The sequence below is a fragment of the Boleophthalmus pectinirostris genome, unplaced genomic scaffold (genome assembly GCF_026225935.1).
Source record: "Boleophthalmus pectinirostris isolate CB_2022bp ecotype Guang Dong unplaced genomic scaffold, ASM2622593v1 HiC_scaffold_21, whole genome shotgun sequence".
NCBI lineage: Eukaryota > Metazoa > Chordata > Actinopteri > Gobiiformes > Gobiidae > Boleophthalmus > Boleophthalmus pectinirostris.
The window spans coordinates 24,162,451-24,184,548 of record NW_026571175.1 but is presented as its reverse complement, the minus strand read 5'-3'; the positions used below and the strand labels follow the sequence as shown (position 1 = coordinate 24,184,548).

The following is a 22,098-nucleotide window of genomic DNA, read 5'->3' as shown; positions in this document are numbered from 1 at the left end:
GTTAATCTAACTGTGAGCGGGGTCGCCTCTCCACAGATCTGACCTGGAACTTGGTCTGGTTTGGTCTCCATGAAGATAAAATGGTTCATGGTTATTTGAAATAAACTTTAAATTAAGTATTGGAAATACAGGTTGAAATTTGTTTTTTTTGTTTGACACAAAAATGGAAAAATGAAATAACTGTTTTCCCATTTTATTGTTTTTCATTCTTAACTGAAATTCAAAAAAACTAATGGTACACAGACCATAAATATACAAATTCTTTTCTATTTTTGTTTTATCTTCTATTTATTATTTATTTATTATACTTTAATCATGTCTTGCAGATTTTTTTTTTATTGAAATATTTCAGATTATTTATATATATATTTTTTTTTTATTTAATATTTTTATTTAATTTATTTCAATGGTAGGTTTATGCTTTCACACCAGTAAATCAAACACCCCCATGAAGTTCCCATTCATAAAAACTAAACAATCTGTCGTATCCTGAGACGGCGTGAGAAAATACAACAGAAAACAAGAGGAAAATAATGAGAAAGTGAGAGTGAGTTCAAAGGTCACGGAGGGAGAAAGTGGAGGAGGAAGTGTCGAGGGAAAGGAAGCAAGGAAGCAGGTGTTTTTAAATAAACAAAACAAGGACTGAGTTCAGGTCAGGTGACTCGGACTGATACAAGATGAGACAGGGTACAGAGAGGAAGAGGTGGCAGATGGAGACTGAAGGAAAAAATTAAATGTTCTATTGTATTATTGATGGGACAACAGTCTGGTTGCTGGTTTGATGCCACAGAGAGTAGAGATATGCAGCTCTTATGCTGTCATTAAAAATACAAGAACACAAGATGTCTTTTGAGTTACAGGCACGGGACGAAACTAAAAGGGAGAGATGAAGTGATTTTGAAGATGACTGTAGAACACTTGCATTGTAAAAAAGTATAATTACTTGCTTACTTATTTTGAATTTATTATTACATGTATATTTTTGCTCTTTGTTATTATAATATACAATGATGTGTGAGCTACTGTGACAAATAATTTCCCTTGTGGATAATTAGTATGTCGAAGTCTTAGCTGTGTGTGTTTATTTTTTGTTTTTATGTTTTGTGTACATCTGGGGCCCCTTTTATAAGCTAAGGTACCTTCTGGGGAGTTCTCTTTTACAAGACTTCTGTAGAATTGTATGAAATACTCACAATGTTTGTATATGCTTTGTAAATAAATAAAACTAAATAAATATTTATAAACATGTCAGCGTAATTCCTTATCCAACCAGGAGTTGTGGAAAGTAGATCAGGTGTGAAAGGAAGTCATCTTGAAATGAAGACCTTTCGAATCATCCAAAAGTCATTTAAATTAATGGCGCTAGACTGAGACACTGGGCTTTATATTGCAAATAGCTAACTCAGTCGTGCCCTAAAGGGAGGAGTGTTAACCTACAACTGCTTTGCCTTTGTTTACAAGCTTGTCTCATTTTGGGTAATTCTATGGGGAGCACTTATTTAGCTCAGTACAGCATACATCCTACTTTGTCCTGGGTCCATATGATTACTTTTAAAACCTGTATACATATGTTTATTTACTTATTTTCTTTAAGTATGTAAAGATCAATAGCTTTCCAAATATATATTGCATGTGATGACATGAGAGGAATATTCACGTGTCTTGTTTTTAGCCCCTGACTAGTTTGACATGACATGTCAGAAGTTGCTGCTCTGCGAAGGCCAAGGGGCACATAAATACTTGGGGTGGTTCGTCCAGAGTTACCACTGTCCAACAACAAAGCTTGCTTGTTTTGTTTACAAACCGAAAATCTAAAATTTACAACTAAAGTAGTGACTAGGCCTGTCATGATAACAAATTTTGAAGTGTGATATATTGCTACAGATAAACATGCGATAAACTATCATTTTGAAACTACTAACAATAATGCAAGATATATTATTTAAATATACTTAATCATTAAAAGGCATGAGCTGTAGCAAATAAATAACAGAATGAAGCAAAAATTACCTGTAGAAGTCACTTATATACCTCAAATCTTATCGTATTACAACAAAAATAACACAAATCTCCTCACTACTGCAAAAAAAATGTACACACAATAAATATGGAGTCCAAAAATATATATTGTTTCAGGTTTCATATATTAAATGAGAAGTGGATATAGTAATTATCATGACAGGTCAAACAGTGACCCAACCAGCCATTAGATTTTTTAGCTTTTTGTCCAGACCAGCCAGAACAACAGGCATTAACCTGCCTGTCCATATGTAAATACATGTAAATAGTTGCCCCTGTTTTCTAGGAAGAAGGTCGTGCAGCCATCTTTAGTCTCAAGCTTTTGTGAATTTGAAGAATGAGAATTTTATATATGCCAATATGCAGATAAAATTGTGCTCTCATCCCTGTGATAATATGCAATTTTGATTATATATATATTTTTTTTTCTCATGCAGCACTACGCTACAAAATTAGCAATGGGTTTATTTATCTCTTAACACTGATACTAAATTGTGATAAGAATTTTATGGTACATCACCCACCTGTAATTTTGCCACAATTAGGCCTGTCACAATAACAAATTTTGAAGTATGATATATTGTTGTCGAAAATATTGATGAAAAGACATAATACTTAAACTAACAAATAGAAATGTAACAATAACTGTAATATCACATCGTCAAAAGTCTCACAATAATATCGAGGGTTGTCACGGTATATTGAATTATAAGCTTCTTTACTTAAATTGATTGTTAAGGTGTAGCAACGCTAAAAAACAGAAAACTACATAGACCATGATCCTTTGTTCCTTTTCAGTGCAGACAGTATGAAGTGAACTTTTCTAAAACTTGAACTTATCTTAATTCTTTGGAATATGATAGTAATATAGTAGCCAGGCTGGCACCACCTAGTGCCTTCACTCAATTTAATTTCTCTCCAGCGACTAGATCAAAACCCCGGACCTCTCTGGGCACCAGCCAATCAGTGAAGAGCCATATATTCTGTGTTGGCAACGATTCCCGAGATTGAGGATTTAAAGCCGGAACAAAGAAAATGTTTGGTGAATTTTATCAAGGGGAAAGACGTTATTGCCCTTCTTCCTACAGGATTTGGGAAAAGCTTAATATACCAGTTAACCCCGTTAGTGGAGCATTACATACGTCACGACCAAATAGCAGTGATTGGTTAAATGAAAAAAAGTACCCACCTACCGTCGAGCGAACGAATTCTGACAGATCAGGCATGTAGTACAGCATCAAAAGCTTGAAAAAGTAGCATTTCTATAATTCTGTTAGCATCTATAACATTTTGCAATAAATATTGGATCATGAAATAAATATCGTGACAATACGGTACTGTGACATTTGCATATCTTTAATGCCACTGATACAACAATCCTACATCAGATTTATGTCCAAAAACGAATGTATAATAATCACTTTGGTAATTAGTTTGTGTCTATAATGAGCCATAGATGTTCTTTATTCAACTCTCCACAACCCAAATCTGACCATGGTACAGAAAAATACCAAAATGCTCAAAGAAAAAGTCCCAGTGATAAATATTGTGACTCATTGTTGAACTTCTGAGATCTTTTTAATTCAGCATCAATCCCAAAGTGCGTCTCTCACCGCCGTTAGCTCAAAAGACGAAAACCAGATTAGGCTCATTCAACACTTTGGTATCAGGTGTTTTGTCTTTCTCTGGCTCCCTGTGTAAAAGCTGCCATTAAAATTGCATTGTAAACGCCTGGCTCTACGCACACACACACACACACACACACACACACATACAGCACACACACACAGACCACTGCTGTCTTCTGTTATGTAACACTGCAGTAAAGTCAGCACATGCTACCACACTACACCAACACTCAGCAAGAGACGCATATGAGAGGGGAAAGAAGTTTAAGAGGATTTGAGATTATTTTGGTATTATATGTTACACTTTGTGGCATTCATGGGGTGAAGAAAGGACAAAATGTACTTAAAATGTCACTACAAAGTAATAGCAAATACTAGAGTGGAAATTGAAAAGCAACAAAGTATTTTGAGGGAAAGAGTAGTAACAAAGGACAATATTAACGATGCAGCTTTTCAGGTGGAGGGTCTGTTACCTACTTGTCTCCATGGTGATGTTATTGCTTTGCCTGGAATATTCCATGGTCTGACATTAAACTAATCCATTTAGCATTTATTCATTATGGGTGTTTCTATTGTTCAAACTTTAAACTGCTTAGATTTAATATTTACTGTGTAAGATTCTCAACAAAGTACACATTTTTTCATGGAGATAAACAGGTGACGCTGTGCACTTTTAACTGTAACATTGTCGACATCTTTACTGTAATGTTGTTGCCAAGAAAGTTAATAAATCTTGAAAGCACCTGAAAAAGAATGTGGCATGATACTGCTGCTACTTTTATTGAAAATGCTTTATAGCCTTCAAGTATAAAAGACTTTTGTGTGAAATTCAGCCAGATGTGGAGTTGTGTCAGGTTGTTAGCAGACATTTCTTTCAATGTAAAATATATATATATATATGCAAATGACAATAAGCTAGGAGGGATAACTTCTTCTTGGCGTAAGCTTGTGATGTAAAAGAGCAAAGAAATGACCTAGATTACACAAAATTGACTCTTATAATGTTGTTACCTCCTCAACAGCATACCTGGAGTTGTGTTTTGTTTCATTCACACATGTTTGAGTAATCTTTTATTATTTGTCTTTTTACATCTCCAAACCTCAAAATGCTCTGCTCCACCTTGTGATGTCATGAAGCCGTATAGTTTTAATTTTAACAGCTAACTTTTACCTTTTGTTCAGCAGAGAATAGCAATTCCAGGTCTGAAATTATCCAAATAATCCAAAAATTCTTGAAGATTTCCACGCAAGAGCAAGAAACACAGTTTTCTGATACTTTAAATCTGATTTCAACAAAAATAAAGGTGTTGTTTCTTTTTATATTTTCATTTGTCAAATATTATCTGTGCAGCTTAGAAGAGTTTTGGCCCACTGTACAGCATGGTTGCTAGGTAACAGTCATGAAAATCCCTAGTCATGATTTCCAACCAGGAAGAAACATTTTAAAACCTCAAAAATTGCCAAATAGGGAATGAAACTGTAAAACTTTTGGTAAAATCTTAAATATAAAGACCTTAAGTGTGCTTTCGTTCAACCTGTCATAGGCAAATCAAGTGTACACTCTACTAAATGCAGCATGTGTGTGGCATGTGCTGTCCACTAATAATGAATGAGATGTGATTGACTGCAGGGGTGCGAGTTATGAGTGGCTTTGACCTATCTGACAATGGAGTTCCCACTGGCATCGAGTGACACCTCCAAAAACAGGTCTATAAAACCAATCGACTGTGGCCTTACATAACTCCAGCACAGTGGGTCACAACTGTCAGTTTTATTGGACTCAACTCTGCATTTGAATAGCTGTCAAATAGTCTAGTATTTTTTTTTCAACATTTACCCTTTTGGTTCAACTTATGACAGGAGAATAGTGAATAAAGTGTCCCGACTTTAAAGGTGCACTATGTAGCTTTATGGTTTGGGCTTCATTACCTGCTATTTTTTCTATGGATATGTCATTGCTTTGCCTGGAATGTTCCACAGTATGATGTTACACAGCTCAAAAATACCTAGAAAAACAGGCATTCTGACTGTGAGCAGGGTCGCCTCTCCACAGATCTGCCCCATAACTAGGTCTGCTTTGGTCTCCATGAAGATAGAATGGTTTAATACCATACTGTGAAACATTCCAGATAAAGCAATAACATCTCCATGAAAAAAAGAGTTTGACGGACCCTCCACCAGAAAAGTTACACAGTGCACCTTTAAGACAAGTGTTAAAAATGTACAAATATTACAAATCTATTATATTTATATTTATATCTCACAAATAAATACAGACACAGTGATTTTTGAAAGCTGTTAAACTGAGCTTAACTTGCAAGCTAAGTCGTCTTCCTCATTAAAATACCTATGACGAAGTATTATTATTATTATTATTATATTTAAGATTTTGCTAAACATTGTATAATTCTCTCTCCACTTTGGCCATTTTTAGGCTTAAAATTTTACTTTCTGGTTGGAAATTCCAACATCCCTCTAGGTAATTCCACAACTATTACCAAACAACCATGTGATAACTCCTCTAATGTACACTGAAATCATTTAACAAATAAAAAAGGTAGAAAACACTTTTACTTTGTTGAAATAAAGGTTAAAGTATCAGACAAAATGTGTTTCTTGTAAATTGTACTTCATTTTTTGGACAGAACTCTTCCTACTCGGATGTCATCATTATGGGACTCTCTAAAATAGAACTCTACTTCCAGTAATTTTCAACATATTTTCCAACTTTTCTTCACAAATTGCTTATTGATTGGTGCAGAACTATCATTTATATTTACAACAGATATTGTCCCATTAAATTAAGTCAAAATTAGAGAATCATCAAAACCTCATACGCACTTTTCAGATTATTCCAAGTCTGACTCATTTCATTAATTAGATATTTGTTTCATGCTAAATTCCAATGGACGACATGGAAATAAAAAGGTTTTGGGCCACATAAAAAGATGTTAAACTTAAATTTCAAACATCGATTCAAAATTAAAAGTCTACACCAATATAAAGAGAGGCACTGAAGCACTTGTCATTCACCACCAACCTTCTTAGGTTTAATAATTACTCATTTGTGTCATCTTGATCCCTGATGGCACATTATTATCTAGTGTCTGACTATCCGTCCATCTCCACAGACTCCACACTGCAGTGACAGACCACAGCTGTTTTCCTCTCACACAAAAATAACCCTGAGGCGGCCATTACTGCTCCATTAAAAACACTGGGCATACACGAGATGCACTCTAAGCAATTACTCCACACTTGGACCACAGACCAACAAACCAGCAAAAGGAAAATCTGAAAAATGTTTATTGATTTATCCAAATACAACTTCAGTTGGTAGCAAGCTGAAAATATGAGGTAGCAATCACAATTCCAGACAAACTGAAAATGAAATGACATAAACAACTACGCGCACTGTCAATCATGGTAGAAAAAAAATCTTGGAAAAATTGATGCCTTTTTCCAGTGGTTTATTTCTTCATCACTGTCATGTGAGTAGCATAATTGTTTCAGGGTAGATTGAAATATGAACTCACCTAATGCAAGAATGACTCTAAACTACAGGGTATTATACTGTCTCCATTTGTTTCTCTGCAAAGGACATTATATTGTACAAATAATTGCGGCCTGTAAAATTTGTTAACAACGCCCACTATATAAAAGAATGAGAACTTTGCACATAATTTACTTGAGACGGGTGCATTGGAGGAGAGGGAGCAGCCCAAGAACATAGAGAAAAATCCTGCACACCATTCACTTGCAAATTATGAGATTTATTAGGACAAACCGTGCAACGTTTTGGCACTAGGACTTCATCAGGCAAACAGAATGAGAGCTCAGGTGGCAATCTTAAATAGGGTGTGGCAAGCACCCAAGGTTGACAGGTCGTAAAGGAACAATGTGCCAAAAACAACATACCGTATTTTCCGCAACATAGGGTGTGCTCAAAAGCTTCCAACCCCATCAAAAAATGACTGCGCGCCCCGCAATCCAGACCACCCTATACACGAATCCACTCGGGTGTCCCAGCACGACTTTAGTAAACTACAAAGCCGCACCACCCACAGCGCAGGCAAACACGCACGGAGCAGACAGCGACCGCGCAGTGAAAAACACCTGCTGCCACACTCATCACTCCACGCCGACGAGGAATGGAACAGAGGAACGAACCGAAAAAGCGAGTGCACTTCTAGTCACAACTGAACAACTGAGTCAAAGCGAACACGGCAACAATCCAGCGGTCCCAGACAGCACCCTCCCTACACGCCACAACTGAACAAAGCCGAGAGTCACCATGGACAAACAAAATCCGACTGACCCATCTAACTGTTGTGTTTCGTTTAAAGTCCGGTGCGGTTTATTTGTGAAAAAAGTTTGAAAATAGACCATTCAATGACCACCTTATAATCCAGAGCACTTAATAGTGTGGAAAATATGGTTATTTTAAAAACTAAGATAATCAACATACAGTGTAATAACAATAATAATAAAATATTAATTATAGTAGAAAAAAATTATTAAATAATAAAAGAAAAATAAAATAGAAGAGCATCTGAATACATATAGACATTATATAATATATATTCACCAAACTATGGAATAAGGCTGTTGTGCCATATACACATCTATATTATACACATAGGATCCAGCCCATGTTCAAGGACTGTTCCTTTATGACCTGTCACCCTTGGGTGCTTGCCACACCCTATTTAAGATTGCCACCTGAGCTCTCATTCTGTTTGCCTGATGAAGGCCTAGTGCCGAAACGTTGAACGGTTTGTCCTAATAAACCTCACAATTTGCAAGTAAGATGGTGTGCAGGATTTTTCTCTATTAACAATCCCCACTTAAACTGCTATTTCAATTTGCAGGCAGTCAATCTTAGAGGCTTGTTTTCAGTCAATGAATTATCGTTTCATTCATTTTTACATCTATTATGAAAATGCACACACACACACATACACACAGGCCTGTCAAGATACTATAAGATCACTATATCAACTTATTGTTCAATATATGAAAGCTGGAACAATATTTTTTGGGTTCAATATTGCAAAAGTGGGGAGATTTGGAGTGTTTTTGTTTAATTTTTGAGCTTTTTTGAGCTGTAAATGTTGAAAAAATAACTTATATTTTGAATCATTCTGCTATTTATCTGTTGCAGCCCATTTAATGTTACAGTATATTTATAAATATTGTTTTTTTTTTAAATCTTATCTTGCATTATTGTTATTGTGTCAATGATGTGAATAGTTTCAATATTATCATTTATCTCAATATCTCTCTGTAGCAATGTATCATGCTTCAAATTGTGTTATCGTGACAGGCCTATGCACACACACACATACACACCTTCAGTGCTATGGAATGGCATAAGCAGCTGGTTTGGGTGAGATGACCTCATAGCGCTGGTCCATGCCTTTTGGGGTGACCCTCGTGATACAAAATGTTGTTGACAGAGTTTGACTGAGCCGAGCGCTTCGTCCCAATGACCCCGTGTGGATTCAGAGGTCAAACGGTGGCGTGTTATGCACTGGCCCCAGAGTTTTCACCAGGCTACACTGCTGTTCACATTGAGCTTATCTGAAAGCTTCTGGGGGGCATGGGAATCACACCAAGTCAACATCTGGGACAATGCCAACAAATGAGCCACCTGTGAGTGAAAACAGCTCTGTGCATCTGGATATTTGTGAGAAAGGGGGAAAAGAAAACTCTCAATTCACCTACAGGTCACTTAGGGTACTGCAACAACATACATGCAACTTAATCAAATTCTCATCACAGTATTTCAGAACTTCCAATTGACAATCTCTACTGAACAAGAGGCAAAAGAAAACTACTGCTTCATAACATCACAAGGCAGAACAGAGCATTTTGGGCTTTGGAGATGTAGGCAGACTAATAAGAAATAACTAAAGGATTACCCAAGCATGTGTGAATGAAACAAAACACAACTTTGGGAATGTTTTGACGAAGTAACAGCATTATAACATGGTTTAAAGCTTTGCATAATATAGGACATGTACGTTCTTCCAATATATTCTGTTCATATCTCCATCTGACCTCTTTGACTTAATCTCCTTTGCCTTGTTCAGCCCTCTTTATTGACAATCTTATATAGATACGTTTAATCCTCTGGGACTCTGCATTCTAATGTATTCAAATATAAATCGTTACATTGAAATGAATCTAAAGCCCTCGTGTTGTCAAGCCGCCGGCAGTCACCAGAGAGAGGCTTAGGGCGTTTGTTTTCGATGACTTCATGTCCCAGGAGGCCGAGCGGGGAGCTATGTGCTGACAAACAACAGCACAACAACTGCACCACAAGGACACACGCTGCAGCATTCCTGACGTCTCTAACACACACAGGGCCGGTTTATCTGCAGCAGCCTGGGAAAACACACTCCCCCATCCACACATGTATAATCACACAGGTATCTGCTGACTGGGCATTCTCATTACACAACAGGCACTGGTTTGAGAGATAGAGGTTACCAAGCAAAATACTGGAAAATGCAAAATATGTGCAAATACATAAATACATTTTTTATTTTAAGGTTCTATGTTATGCAAAACTGACTCATGTGAGCTTTAAGCCATGTTAGAATGATGTTACCTCATCAAAAACATAGCTGGAGTTGTGTTTTGTTTTCATTCACACATTATCCTAGTGTGAGTAAGCCTTTGTTATTAGTCTGTCTACATCTCCAAAGCTCAAAATGCTCTGCTCCACCTCATGATGTAGTGGTAGTTTTCAAGTTAACAGCTACCTTTTACCTTCAGCTTTTAATTTTTCATTCCACCTCGACTAAAATCATTTGTTACATACTTTGATTTACTTTGAGTTGCCTACAGGTATCCATAATATTCACCCAGATATTTAAAAAATGTCAACACATAACTTTACTTTCTCTAAAACCGTTTGTCTCTGTGCAAATGTCCACAGATAAATAAATGAACAGTTATATAAAAGGCCTAAGAATAGTGGGTCTTTAAATAACTTGAGTTTGTCTCCAACACGTTCCTCTTTCACAGGGGACACAGGCACAAGAACACGGAGATAAGAGCTGTCTGAGGCTGCCACACTGAAAACATACAAATTGAATGGGGACAAACCCAGGTTTCACCTTGTGTGAAGAAGGACATTAATGGCGGATAACACTTGGCATGGGCCCATATAGAAATGTGGTGTGAAGATTTGTAATTCTGTTTGGAAATTATGTATTATTGGAATATGACACAAAGTATATATAAAAAAAGTGATTGGCCAAGATACCGTATTTTTCAGACTATTAGTCGCTCTGGAGTATAAGCCACACCAGCCAAAAAATGTGTAATGCCGTGAAGCTGTGTTCTCCATCCTCGCTTTCCGCCAGTCCCTCATAAGTTTCTCGCTCACTCCAAACTTTCTTTCTGCTACTTGATTACTATTTTTGGCTGAATATTTCACTCCTTGCAGCAGGACAACAGATTTTTCTGCAGGAGACATGCACAGTAGAGCGAGAAGCGGGATAGGAGTAGCAGATACTGACACACAAGCCTAGAGCCTATAGCGCCTGTCACTATGAAAATTTTAATATATAAGTCGCACCAGAGTATAAGTCGCAGGATCACCCAAACCATGAAAAACCGTATACTCCTAAAAATACGGTAATTGTGAGTAACGATTATATCATGATAATTATGAAAGTTGCTGACAGTTTAAAAAATGTTATGGATATGCTACGATTCTAGTGAAGGTGTATGGAGTTTAAAAACACAATAGAACACTTCTTGTCGTACCACATGACTTCACAAGGTGGAACAGGGTGTTTTCCATTTGAGAGAGGAACTCAAACATGCAGGAATTGTGTGTTAAACATGTTTGAAGGAAACAAAACACAAGACCTGGTATGTTTCTGATGAGGAAATAACATAGCACAGACTGGAAGTGAAAGTGTCTATATATTTTCCCTGAGCGCCTGTTACAGTGCACTGAAAAAACATAATAAACCTAACTGTCCATTTCTTAATTCCTATCTTTGCTGCAGCACATTTTGCTCCGTCCCTCCCTCCTCCTCCTCCATCAGGGCGTCCAGGGGAGACTAGGTCAGATTATGGTGATTAGTCAGTGTGTGTCATCTCCAGTGGTTTATATAACTCTGTGTAACTGTGCAAGGTCAGATGTGAGATTAGAGCAGTCCATGATAGGATCACTCACGGATTAGGCCCCGTACCTGCCGTGCTGAAGCCAGGGCTAAAACTACCCAAGATCAGGTGTTCCAGACTGCAAATAGATGACAAGTCTTGGGTTACATGCTCAAAGCTGGTGAGGAGCTCTTCTAGGAAACACCACAATTAACACATTCTCACCATTAGTGGCTCTAAATAGTGGTGGACGAAGTGCTCAATTATGTTACTTCAGTAAAATGGACAGATACAGAGGCAAAAAGTTACTCAAGTAAAAGTACTGAAGTAGCAGTTCAAAAATATACTTTAAAAGTAAAAATTAAAAGTATTTTGTAGAGTTTTTTTTTTTTTTTAGAACAACTTAAGTATAAAATGTAGTGATTTTGATAATTAATTGGCTGATTTTAAGTGATTCGATTGATTTCTTAATTTTTCTAGCTGTTTTTGTGCTTTTTAGGTCAAAGTTGGGACGATAATTCAAATTTAAAAAATAAAAATAAGGCTCTGTCATTTCAGCAGGTCTCAAACTATCAAGAAAAGTACTTTTTACTTTTCAATCCAGATTAAAATGTAGTGAAGTAGACAGATACATGTTCACTAATTAAAGAGAAGTAAAAGTAAAAAGTATTCACAGTAAAATGTACTTAAGTAAAGTACAGATATCTAAAATTTGTACCTAAGTATTGTACTTTTACTTTTGTACTTGGTTACCTTCCAGCGCTGGTCTTAGTCTTAATTAAAGCCCTAGTACTTGACATTATAGCCAGTCAAAACACAAAATAAAAAGCTATGTAATCACAGATATTTTTCTTTTCAGTTCTTGCACCCCCACCCCATACTTGATTTTGTTTTTGTGTAATTGCAGGTAACTAGGGGAGGGTCAGACCATAGATACGCAAACAACAAGCTCTGTCTCAAGTTACCATCTGAATTTTAATGTATTTTTCCAAATTTTCTTGTTCAGTGAAGGTTAAAGTATACGCACTTTGGACAACATTGTATTCCCTAAAACTACACAACCATTAACACACTATGGGCATTTATAGAGATACCATTTAAAGGCCCACCACATATTGGAAACAAAGCTTAATCTAGAAAAGCATTAACTCCAGGCACATGCAACATTTACTTTGTACACCCTGAATTGAACATTTTCTCCAGGATCGCAGTAATCTGCTTTGGTGAAAGATTAAGCTAAAGGTTCCCCCAGCTCAAATATTCAGGAAATGAATTTGTAACATGCCAGGCACAGATTAATAAACTAAGCTCTAGGGATCAACTCTCTCGTTTTATGAAACAGAAGAAAGAAAGAAAGAATAGAATGCAACCAGAAACTTTTTACCATGTTATTTTGTATTTGTTTTTATTTTGTATCTCCGTTAGCTGTGGAAGTGCAGCTATTCTTCATGGAGTTACAAAGACGTTTCCTCACCATTAGCCTATTCTGAGTCCTTTTTCAATAGATTCAATAGATCCACGCATGCTTGAGTAATACTGTATGGTCCTGCATTTGAAGCTTGAGTGCTTGAGTGAATTTCCGTTTTCACCTGCCCCCTATCTCAGCCCACTTTCCTGTATTTACTTGTACTTATTCAGGCTGAAGTAAATGAAAATTTGCTGCTTGCTACAGTGAAATACCACAATGAAAATGCGAGGTCAGTCAATTCAACAGTATTGAACAGGAAGTCAATAGACGATATATTATTAGATCAATAAAAAGGTTTACAATGAACAAAATGTTTAAAAATGATCTCAGTTGTTCATGTTTTTCAAAATAAAACCAAAAATAAGAAAATGAAAAAACAACTGTTTTCTTCATTATTTGTCTCCAAAACCAAAATGAAAATGAATTATTTGTTTTTTCAGTTTTCGATTTTGTGTTTAAATAAATAATGGAAACAGATAATGGCTGTTTCCTGTTTCCGCGACTTAAACTGTGATGCTGGACTGAACCAGGACTAAACCAGGACTGCACCAGGACTGAACCAGGACTGAACCAGGACTGAGACTGGGGCTGAGATCGGGACCAGACCAGGACCAGAAAGAGACTGAGACCAGGACTGAGATCAGGACTGAGACTGGGAACAGGACCAGGACTGAGATTTGGACTGAGATGGGGACTGAGACCAGGACTGAGACGGGGACTGAGACCAGGACCAGACCAGGACTGAGACCGGGACTGAGACCGGGACTAAAACCGGGACTGAGACCGGGAACAGAATCTGAAATGAGACCGGGACTGAGACCGGGACCAGACCAGGACTGAGACTACAACCAGACCGAGACTGAGACCAGGACTGAGACCAGGACCAGACCATGATTGAGACCGGGACCAGACCAATTCAGACCTGGTTCAGTCCTGGTTCAGTTCGGCATCGCAGTTTAAGTCACGTAAACAGGAAACAGCCATTATAGGTTTTTTCATTTTGGTTTAGGAGACAAATAATGAAGAGAATAGTTCATTTTTTGTTTTCTTATTTTTGGTTTATTTTGAAAAACAAATGAACGAATGATACACGGATTTAGGTATGTTATTGTTTAAAGATGCACTGACATTAAATCTATCTCAAGGGAGACAACTACTAATATAAGCTACATTACAGGTCAGATCAATGGAGAGGCAACCCAATTCACAAACACCATATAATAATAAATGGTAGATAGATATGTTTAATCTCATACCATAGATTATTCCAAGCAAAGCAATAACTAAAATACCTGTAAAAGCATAAAATATCTCACAAAAAAGATGCAAATCTGGTAAGAGACATGAGTCCGAGCTGTTGAAGGTGCTGGAGTGAATATTACAAAGTGCTATCAGTATCAAAGGCTTGTTGAGCAGATTCGATTTTGCCTTTGATTTCCTCTTCCTGTCATCTAGATACATTTCAACGTGCAGCTACAGCATCAGCTAATGCCTTAATGAGACTGAGAGCCAGATAAGTGATATACAATGAAACAGACTCAGTAATGGACAGATTAAATACAGAACGAATGGAAAATGTAGGCAGAGAAAGACAAGAGGAGACCGAAGCAGGTGGTGAGAGCAGACACCGAGCTGGTTCAGAGCACGACGCCTTATATAACAATGTCCCCAGAGTTTGAAAGTGACACGGACAGCGTTTATGACAGCGTGACACCACTACAGACCAAAGAGACAGACTGTTAACTAATTTACTAGCTTTACTGTCAAAGGAGGAACAAAGAGGAGCTGTGTTTGTGTGTAATGACTTAGGGATAGGGTTGCAGTTGTTATGTTAGGTTCTTTATTATGCAAAATTGACTCTTGTGAGCTCTAAGCCATGTTATAATGTTGTTCTCATTAAAAACATAACTAGAGTTTTGTTTTATTCACACATGTTTGAGTAATTCTTTATTATTTTGTCTGTCTACATCTCCAAAGTTCATGATGCAGCAGTTTTAAAGTTAACAGCTACCTTTTATGTTTAGTTAAGTAAAAATTGAAAATTCCAGGGCTGAAATTATCCAAATAATTCCAGTGAAGGTGTATGGAGTATAAAAACATGATGATAAGATGATGGAAATAACATTATAACACACTGTATATCAGAAAACAGTGTAGTATGGATCCTTTAACATTGTTGTTATGGAAAGTTTATGCTGATAGATCAATTGTAATGACACTAATGATAAATGAAATAAAAATAAATGTACTTTCCTACTTCACCTGCATGTTGCTGACAGCCACTCAGTGTAACCTTCATAATCTCTCTCCACATGGGTTTTCAGAGTCATGGAAAATTTACAGTAGTTGCCATAGCAATTAATGCACAAGAAATGTAAAAATAAGATCAACTTGAATGCTAAAAAAAAATCACAGTAAGGCATCTGTAAAACAGGAACATGAACTGCAGCTGCAACCCTCCTTTGCATAGAAGTAGCAAGGGGTATTATCCTCCCCACTGGCTGCACATAAGCAAAAAAAAAAAAGAAAAAAGTGCACTATGTAACATTTTGGTTAGGGATCCATCACCATACACCTTCACTAGAATCATTTAGATTATTTCAGCCCTGGAACTGCGTTTACTGAACAAAAGATAAAACGTAAAATGTAGATGATAAATAAAAGAAATCACAATGTGGACCAGAGCATTTTGAGCTTTGGAGATGTAGACAGAATAATAATGAGGATTACGCAAACATGTGTGAATGAAACAAAAGACAACTCTAGGTATGTTTTTGATGAGGTGACAACATTCTAACATGACTTAAAGCTCACATGAGTCAGTTTTGCATAATATAGGACCTTTAAAGACTGGTTAAAACAGGTCTCCCCACTGTGAGTACTTGAATGGACAGTAAACTGCTTGAACCCGTCTTTTTCTAGTGGAGGCAGACAGGTGGCCTTGAGTCTGTTTTCTGCTCCATTAGCTCTCCGCACACAAAGCTTTTATAGGCATCAGCAGCTTGACCAATCAGCATGTATACAACTGCTCCTACCGTCAGCGCACCAATCAATACAAGCTTGTTTATTTCACTTTGAATCATGCTGAAGATCCCTCCACCAATGATCTGATGAGTGCGAGCAGCTTGGTAATACAAACTGTGGTTGCCAGTTCCCTTAGTGCTGAGATAAGGCTGTGCAAATGCTTATAATATTGCAATACTAAATTTGCCAATATTATACCAATATTAAATAAACATCATCATTATTTAGTATTTTTTGGTATATTTTACTAGGCGACAATTACTATGTCATCTTATTATTAAGCTTAATATATAAAAGCTGGAGCCATACATTTTGGGGCTCATTTATTGTTGTGTGCGTAATTTCTTTGCAAACACGGGGAGATTTCTGTTAATTTTATGTAAGATTTAAGATTTACAGGGTAGAATAAATAATAATGATTGTTGATTTAAAGGTGCACTATGTAATTTTTTCAGTGGGGGTCTGTCACCTGCTGGTTTCTATGGAAATGTCACTGATCTACTTGGAATGTTCCACAGTATGACTTTAAACAGCTCAACCACATTTATTGATTTACAGGTGATTTATAGCTCAAATATATGTAGAAAAACATGCATTCTGAATGTGAGCAGGGTCGCCTCTCCACAGATCTGACCTATAATATGGTCTGGTTTGGTCTCCACTGAAGACAGAAAGGTTTAATAGCATACTGTGAAACTTTCCAGACAAAGCAATAACATCTTCATGAAGAAAAGCATTTGACGGACCCTCCACCAGAAAAGTTACTCAATGCACCTTTAACCAAAAGAAAGAAGTCACTGGTCATCTTTGTTTCAAAACACTAAAAATTCCATGAAACTGCCAACACGTGCCCTCTGAGCAGACTGGAGCCCGAGACTGTGGGTTCAGAGGCAGGACAGAGCCGAGGACTACAGCCTTGTAAGGAAGGAGAGGAGATTGTGTAAATACAACTCACACAGACGCACACAGACACACACTCGGCCAACCCTGGGTGCTGGGGTTACACACACAATGGACCCCCTCAACAAGAGCCAAACTGTGGGATTATGAGCCTTTTCATTTGGACAGTCACACAAACAAAATGGGATGTGGATTTTTATGATTCTAGTATTTTGACGGAAACTGCAAAGGTGAACTGTGGAGCTTCAAGTGTAGAGGTTTGCCATCTGCTTGTCGTAATGGAGGCATATTTTGAAGTGAAAAGCGCCTACAATTTAATTAATGCAGTTATTGTACATGTATATATATTTCAATTACTTCAGTCGCCTTCCACTATTACTGCAATATGTAAATCTAATGTATACTAGTATATGCAATTCTGATTCTGGACTGTTTTTGGCATTTCAAATTTTTTCATAACTTATTGGCCAATTTAAAAGACAATTTTAATCTTATCACTACGGTTGTGCAAAAATACTGAAATATCGATATATAGTATAATTTAATGTAATGATACAGCATCGATATCGTGGGTTGCTGAATCGATATATCGCCAAGAGTATTTTTTTTAATATATTTTACTAAATTATTTTGTTACAGCCACAGTTTTGTTTCTTGTTCAGAGAAAGGAAACTCGTTCATGCAACACATTTGACATTCTTACTGTTTTTGATGATTAAAATGGGTGTGTTTTGTGTTCACTTTGCCAAGTAGTGGTTTAACAAACTTTTAGTGTCACAGCCATGATTTAGCCTTTATTTTTTTATTGAACTGTATTGAATTGATTTGAAATATATGGTATTGAATTGTATCGAATCGTAAGATCACTGTATCATATCGTATCGTGGCTTATGTATGGAGGTATGTATCGTATCGGCAACTTCAGAATGATACCCAGCCCTACTTAGCACTAGTTTTAATTTGGTGGACAAGACTACTTAGACTACTTCTTTTAAAATTATATAATTACAGTACTGTCTATAGTACTGTCTCTGTACTGTCTAATATAAAGGCCAAAGTAAATGGAGGTCCATTAGCTTCGACAAGAAAAGGATGACCCTTGAGGATTAAGCGTCCCAAATACCATCACACTCTGAAGTCACAGCCTGGGTACTGTCTGCATTCATTTAATATTTCAGACTTACCACACACAGCTCTGTATCTCTGTGCGGTTCCAAAATCTAAGAGAGCCTCAGACACAAAAAGTGATACAAATAAATAAGTGGGTTAGGAGAGCTTAATCAGGAGTAAATTTAGAACAAAAAAGGCTACTGAGGGCCCATTCATGTAGCAAACATAATTATGATGATGAGGGGTTGACAATGAAAGCTTTATTTTATTTTTAAAGGTCCTATATTACGCAAAACTCACTATTGCATCTTAGTCTACTTCTTTACACAGTTTAAGATCCTGACTTAAGTACAACCAACATTACTAAGATAAGATAATTAATCTTTTGGCAACTCATCTATGACAACTTAAATTAATGCATGCAAGGTCAGTCTAGTCTCCTCAGTGACGTAAGAGGAGTAAGAAGAAAGAAAGGGAAGCTACTGCATACGAGAGGTGACTTTGATTTATCAAAACACATCTTAGAGAATATATCTTGCCTTTCCTACACAAGTATCTTTTCAATCTTATGTTCACGCATTGTCCGCCCAAACAAAAAGACTTGGCATTTCCTCAGAGCTTGTCAAAGATGGCACCTCCATCAGTGTGACCACTGGGCTGATCGATTGTGTGTGAGCCTAAGGGAGTTGGTAAATCTCTTGGCAGGATTCACAGTAGGTGGTAGACAGAACAAGCAGTCAAGACGTCAGTATAAATGTCACGGCAGCACTGGGATAACAGGAGGCTCAAGTTGGTTATGTCACTGACTTATGGGGACGTCATTACAACACCAAGCCTCATTATCAAGCGGGCGTTTTTTGTTTAAAGGTCTTTGTTGTTTGTTAATGACACACAGAACTTACCTTTAACTGCACCACTATAAACCACTTTTTTTTTTTTCTTTTTTTTTTACAGCATTTTGAGATGTTAATAAAGGAGAAAAAAACAATGCCCTCAACATTCAACATTTAAGCAACATTATTAATAATTTAATACATTACCCACCTGCAATCACAGTAAAAAGTGTCCAGTAAAATGTAGGGATGTAACAATAACCAAAATATTGTGATGTCATATGGTCAAAAGCCTCTCAATAATATCGTGGGCCATCACCACATATTGAATTACAAGTCTCTTTGCCTAGAGTAACAGTCATGGTGCCGCAGTAGCTAAAAAAACAGAACTCTACTTAGACATGATCCTCTGCTTTGTTTCAGCGCAGACTACATAAAGAAATACCGTATTTTTTTGGACTAAGACGCACTTAAAATCCTTTAATGTTCTCAAAAATCGACAATGCACCTTAATGGTGCTCCTTCTGTATGAAAATAAATGAGAGAATAAAACATTATTGATATTGCGCCTTATAATCCGGTGAGCCTCGTAGTCTGAAAAATACGGTATTTATAAGCACCTTGACAGGCATATGGTGAAAATATAATGAAAAGAGATTTGAATAATGTTACATCTCTAGTAAAATGGTGCTTTAATACACTGACTGGACAAAACCCTTAACCCTTACTCAAAAACTAATACTACTATAGTATTTTTTTCTGAATTAACCCAACACACTCATCTTCAGTCATGTACCTTTAAAATAAGTAATAACTTTGCCATTACTCACCGATCTGCAGCAGCACAGGTGTGACCAGCGCCGTCTCCATGGCGTAGCAGAACTCTCGGCCGAACATGACCGCTCCATGCATCACCCATCTCTTCAGCGGGATGCCCTCTATAGACCCCTCGCTCTCCGACTCCCCTTCCCCCGCCGGTGCTGCGCTTCCTCCCGATCCATTTGCCTCTCCCGCTTCGCCCTTTTCCTCGTCCACGTTCACCACCGTTGAGTTTTTATTTCCGTTGACCACCAGAGACCCGACCTGCATGGCTTCAGCCTCTGTGTTCTGTGGAGGCATCCTGCAGGGCATGCACGCTGAAGAAATCAAACGCACCCTCCTGATCTATCTCTCAATGAAAATAGCAATACTACAAGCTATGTAAAGTCTTCGTAGTAGCAGGAAGTAGCAATAACAACACTAGGTAATAGCAGTTCAAGCTAAATTACTGGTATGAGAACAAAACATGTAACAAAATCAGAGCTTTACAAACTTATGTCCTGTCCTGTGAGGTAATAAAATTGTCTGAATTTGCTAAACTAGAAGGCGGTGGACATAATTTTAAAAACAATAATAACACTACTTTGTGCAGATCTGCATTGATTCAAAACTAGCTAATGTAACAGGCTAATCTTCAAGAAATAAAGAGCTTTTTTTAACATAGATCCCCCAAAAACGAAGGAAGCAGTTGTATTTTCACAGGAAGATTGCACAATACATTCCAATAGTGTGCATTTGAGTGAGCTCCTGGAAAGTTGTCAGCTTAGGTTTTGGATTTGTGTATGTTAAAGTCTGTACAATGGCTGTATGGTGCATGTATGCAGTATGTAGTTAGGTGTAAAAGTGAAAAATTATGGCTTTTCAGTCATTTGAGGTCCACCCTCAGTTTGGTTTACTGTCTATTAGAAGCAGTAAAAATCCATATAGAAGACCATTCGGTGAGTTCAAGAGTCATTTTTACTAAACAGGGCTCGAAGAGGGCGTGGAGGGAGGAGGGGGGAGGTGGAGCGGGGCGGGCGGTGCAGGTGGGCGGAGCTCCTCTGAAAATCCCCATCGATTGGCTGATCAGTCTGGAGGCGGGACGACAGGAGGACGACGTGGGCCACGAAGGAGATGCCCAGTGGTACAGTAGTATATGGGGACATGGAGAGAAAAAAAGAAAAAAAATAACAAGTGAGTCACTGCAATTAAACTTTCAGACGGCTACCTTCAATATGCCATATATAAACGTGTTTGGACCACATAGCCGGCGTAGTGTACGTCAGTGGGGCTAAAAGCATGGCACTAAGATGTATACTGAATCTTTTAAGTGTCCTGATGGCATAACGCAAATGCTGGAAGACGATGTTCTTATATCTGAAGTTCTAACTTTGGTTTTCCATTTGCAAAAATGTCTTAAGAAGTTCTGAGTGAATTTTGCTGTATGTTATATTTGGATAGAACATTATACTGAATAAACCAACTGTGTGATGTGAAAGAGGCTACAGTTTTGCTGAGGTCTATGTTTTGTATTTTATGTATTTTCTGAGTACTTTTAGACTATATTGAAATTCACCTTGCTCTATGTTACTGGCGACAGAAGCTAAAATTTTTACACACAATGCAACATTGTCAGTTATTGTATCAGGTTTAGACATTCTGATTTGCATTAAAGGGCTCATATTAAGCTGTTTTCTGATCTATATTATAATGTTGTTTCCTTATCACAAACATACCTGGAGCTGTGTTTACTTTCATTCACACATGTTTAAACACACAAACCCTGCATATTTAGGATGAGTTCTTCTCTCAAACGAAAACTCAGACTCTATTCCACCTTGTGATGTCATGGGCTAATACAGGAAGTGTTCCCCTTTTATTTTAAAATCCATACACCTTCACCAGAATCATTTGAATGATTTCAGCACAACAAATATAAAAGATGGTTACTAACATGAAAACTACTGCTTCATGACATCACAAGGTGGAACAGAGCAATTTGAGGTTTGGAGATGTAGACAGATTAATAATAAAGTGTTACTCAAACATATGCATTAGCCTAGCATATTTTCCTCAACAAAGATTCTCTATAAAAAGTCTTGATTTGAGAAATTATCTTACCCTCATTGTTATTCTCGTCATACCTCATTATACCTTGTTTATAGTTACAAATCCTTGTGAAAAAGTCTTA

The 22,098-nt window shown here is 37.2% G+C and overlaps 1 protein-coding gene across 1 annotated transcript in view; it reads right to left on the bottom strand.

Moving 5' to 3' along the window:
* The window catches only part of LOC110168920 (solute carrier family 45 member 4), a 44,018-nt gene extending 23,026 nt beyond the window's left edge, over window positions 1-20,992 (bottom strand). Inside the window, exon 1 of the mRNA XM_020934410.2 lies at window positions 19,940-20,992. Within this exon, the coding sequence (XP_020790069.1) occupies window positions 19,940-20,240 (301 nt within the window). The 5' untranslated portion in view covers window positions 20,241-20,992. The remainder of the gene's footprint in view (window positions 1-19,939) is intronic.
* Between the last annotated feature and the right edge of the window lie 1,106 nt (window positions 20,993-22,098).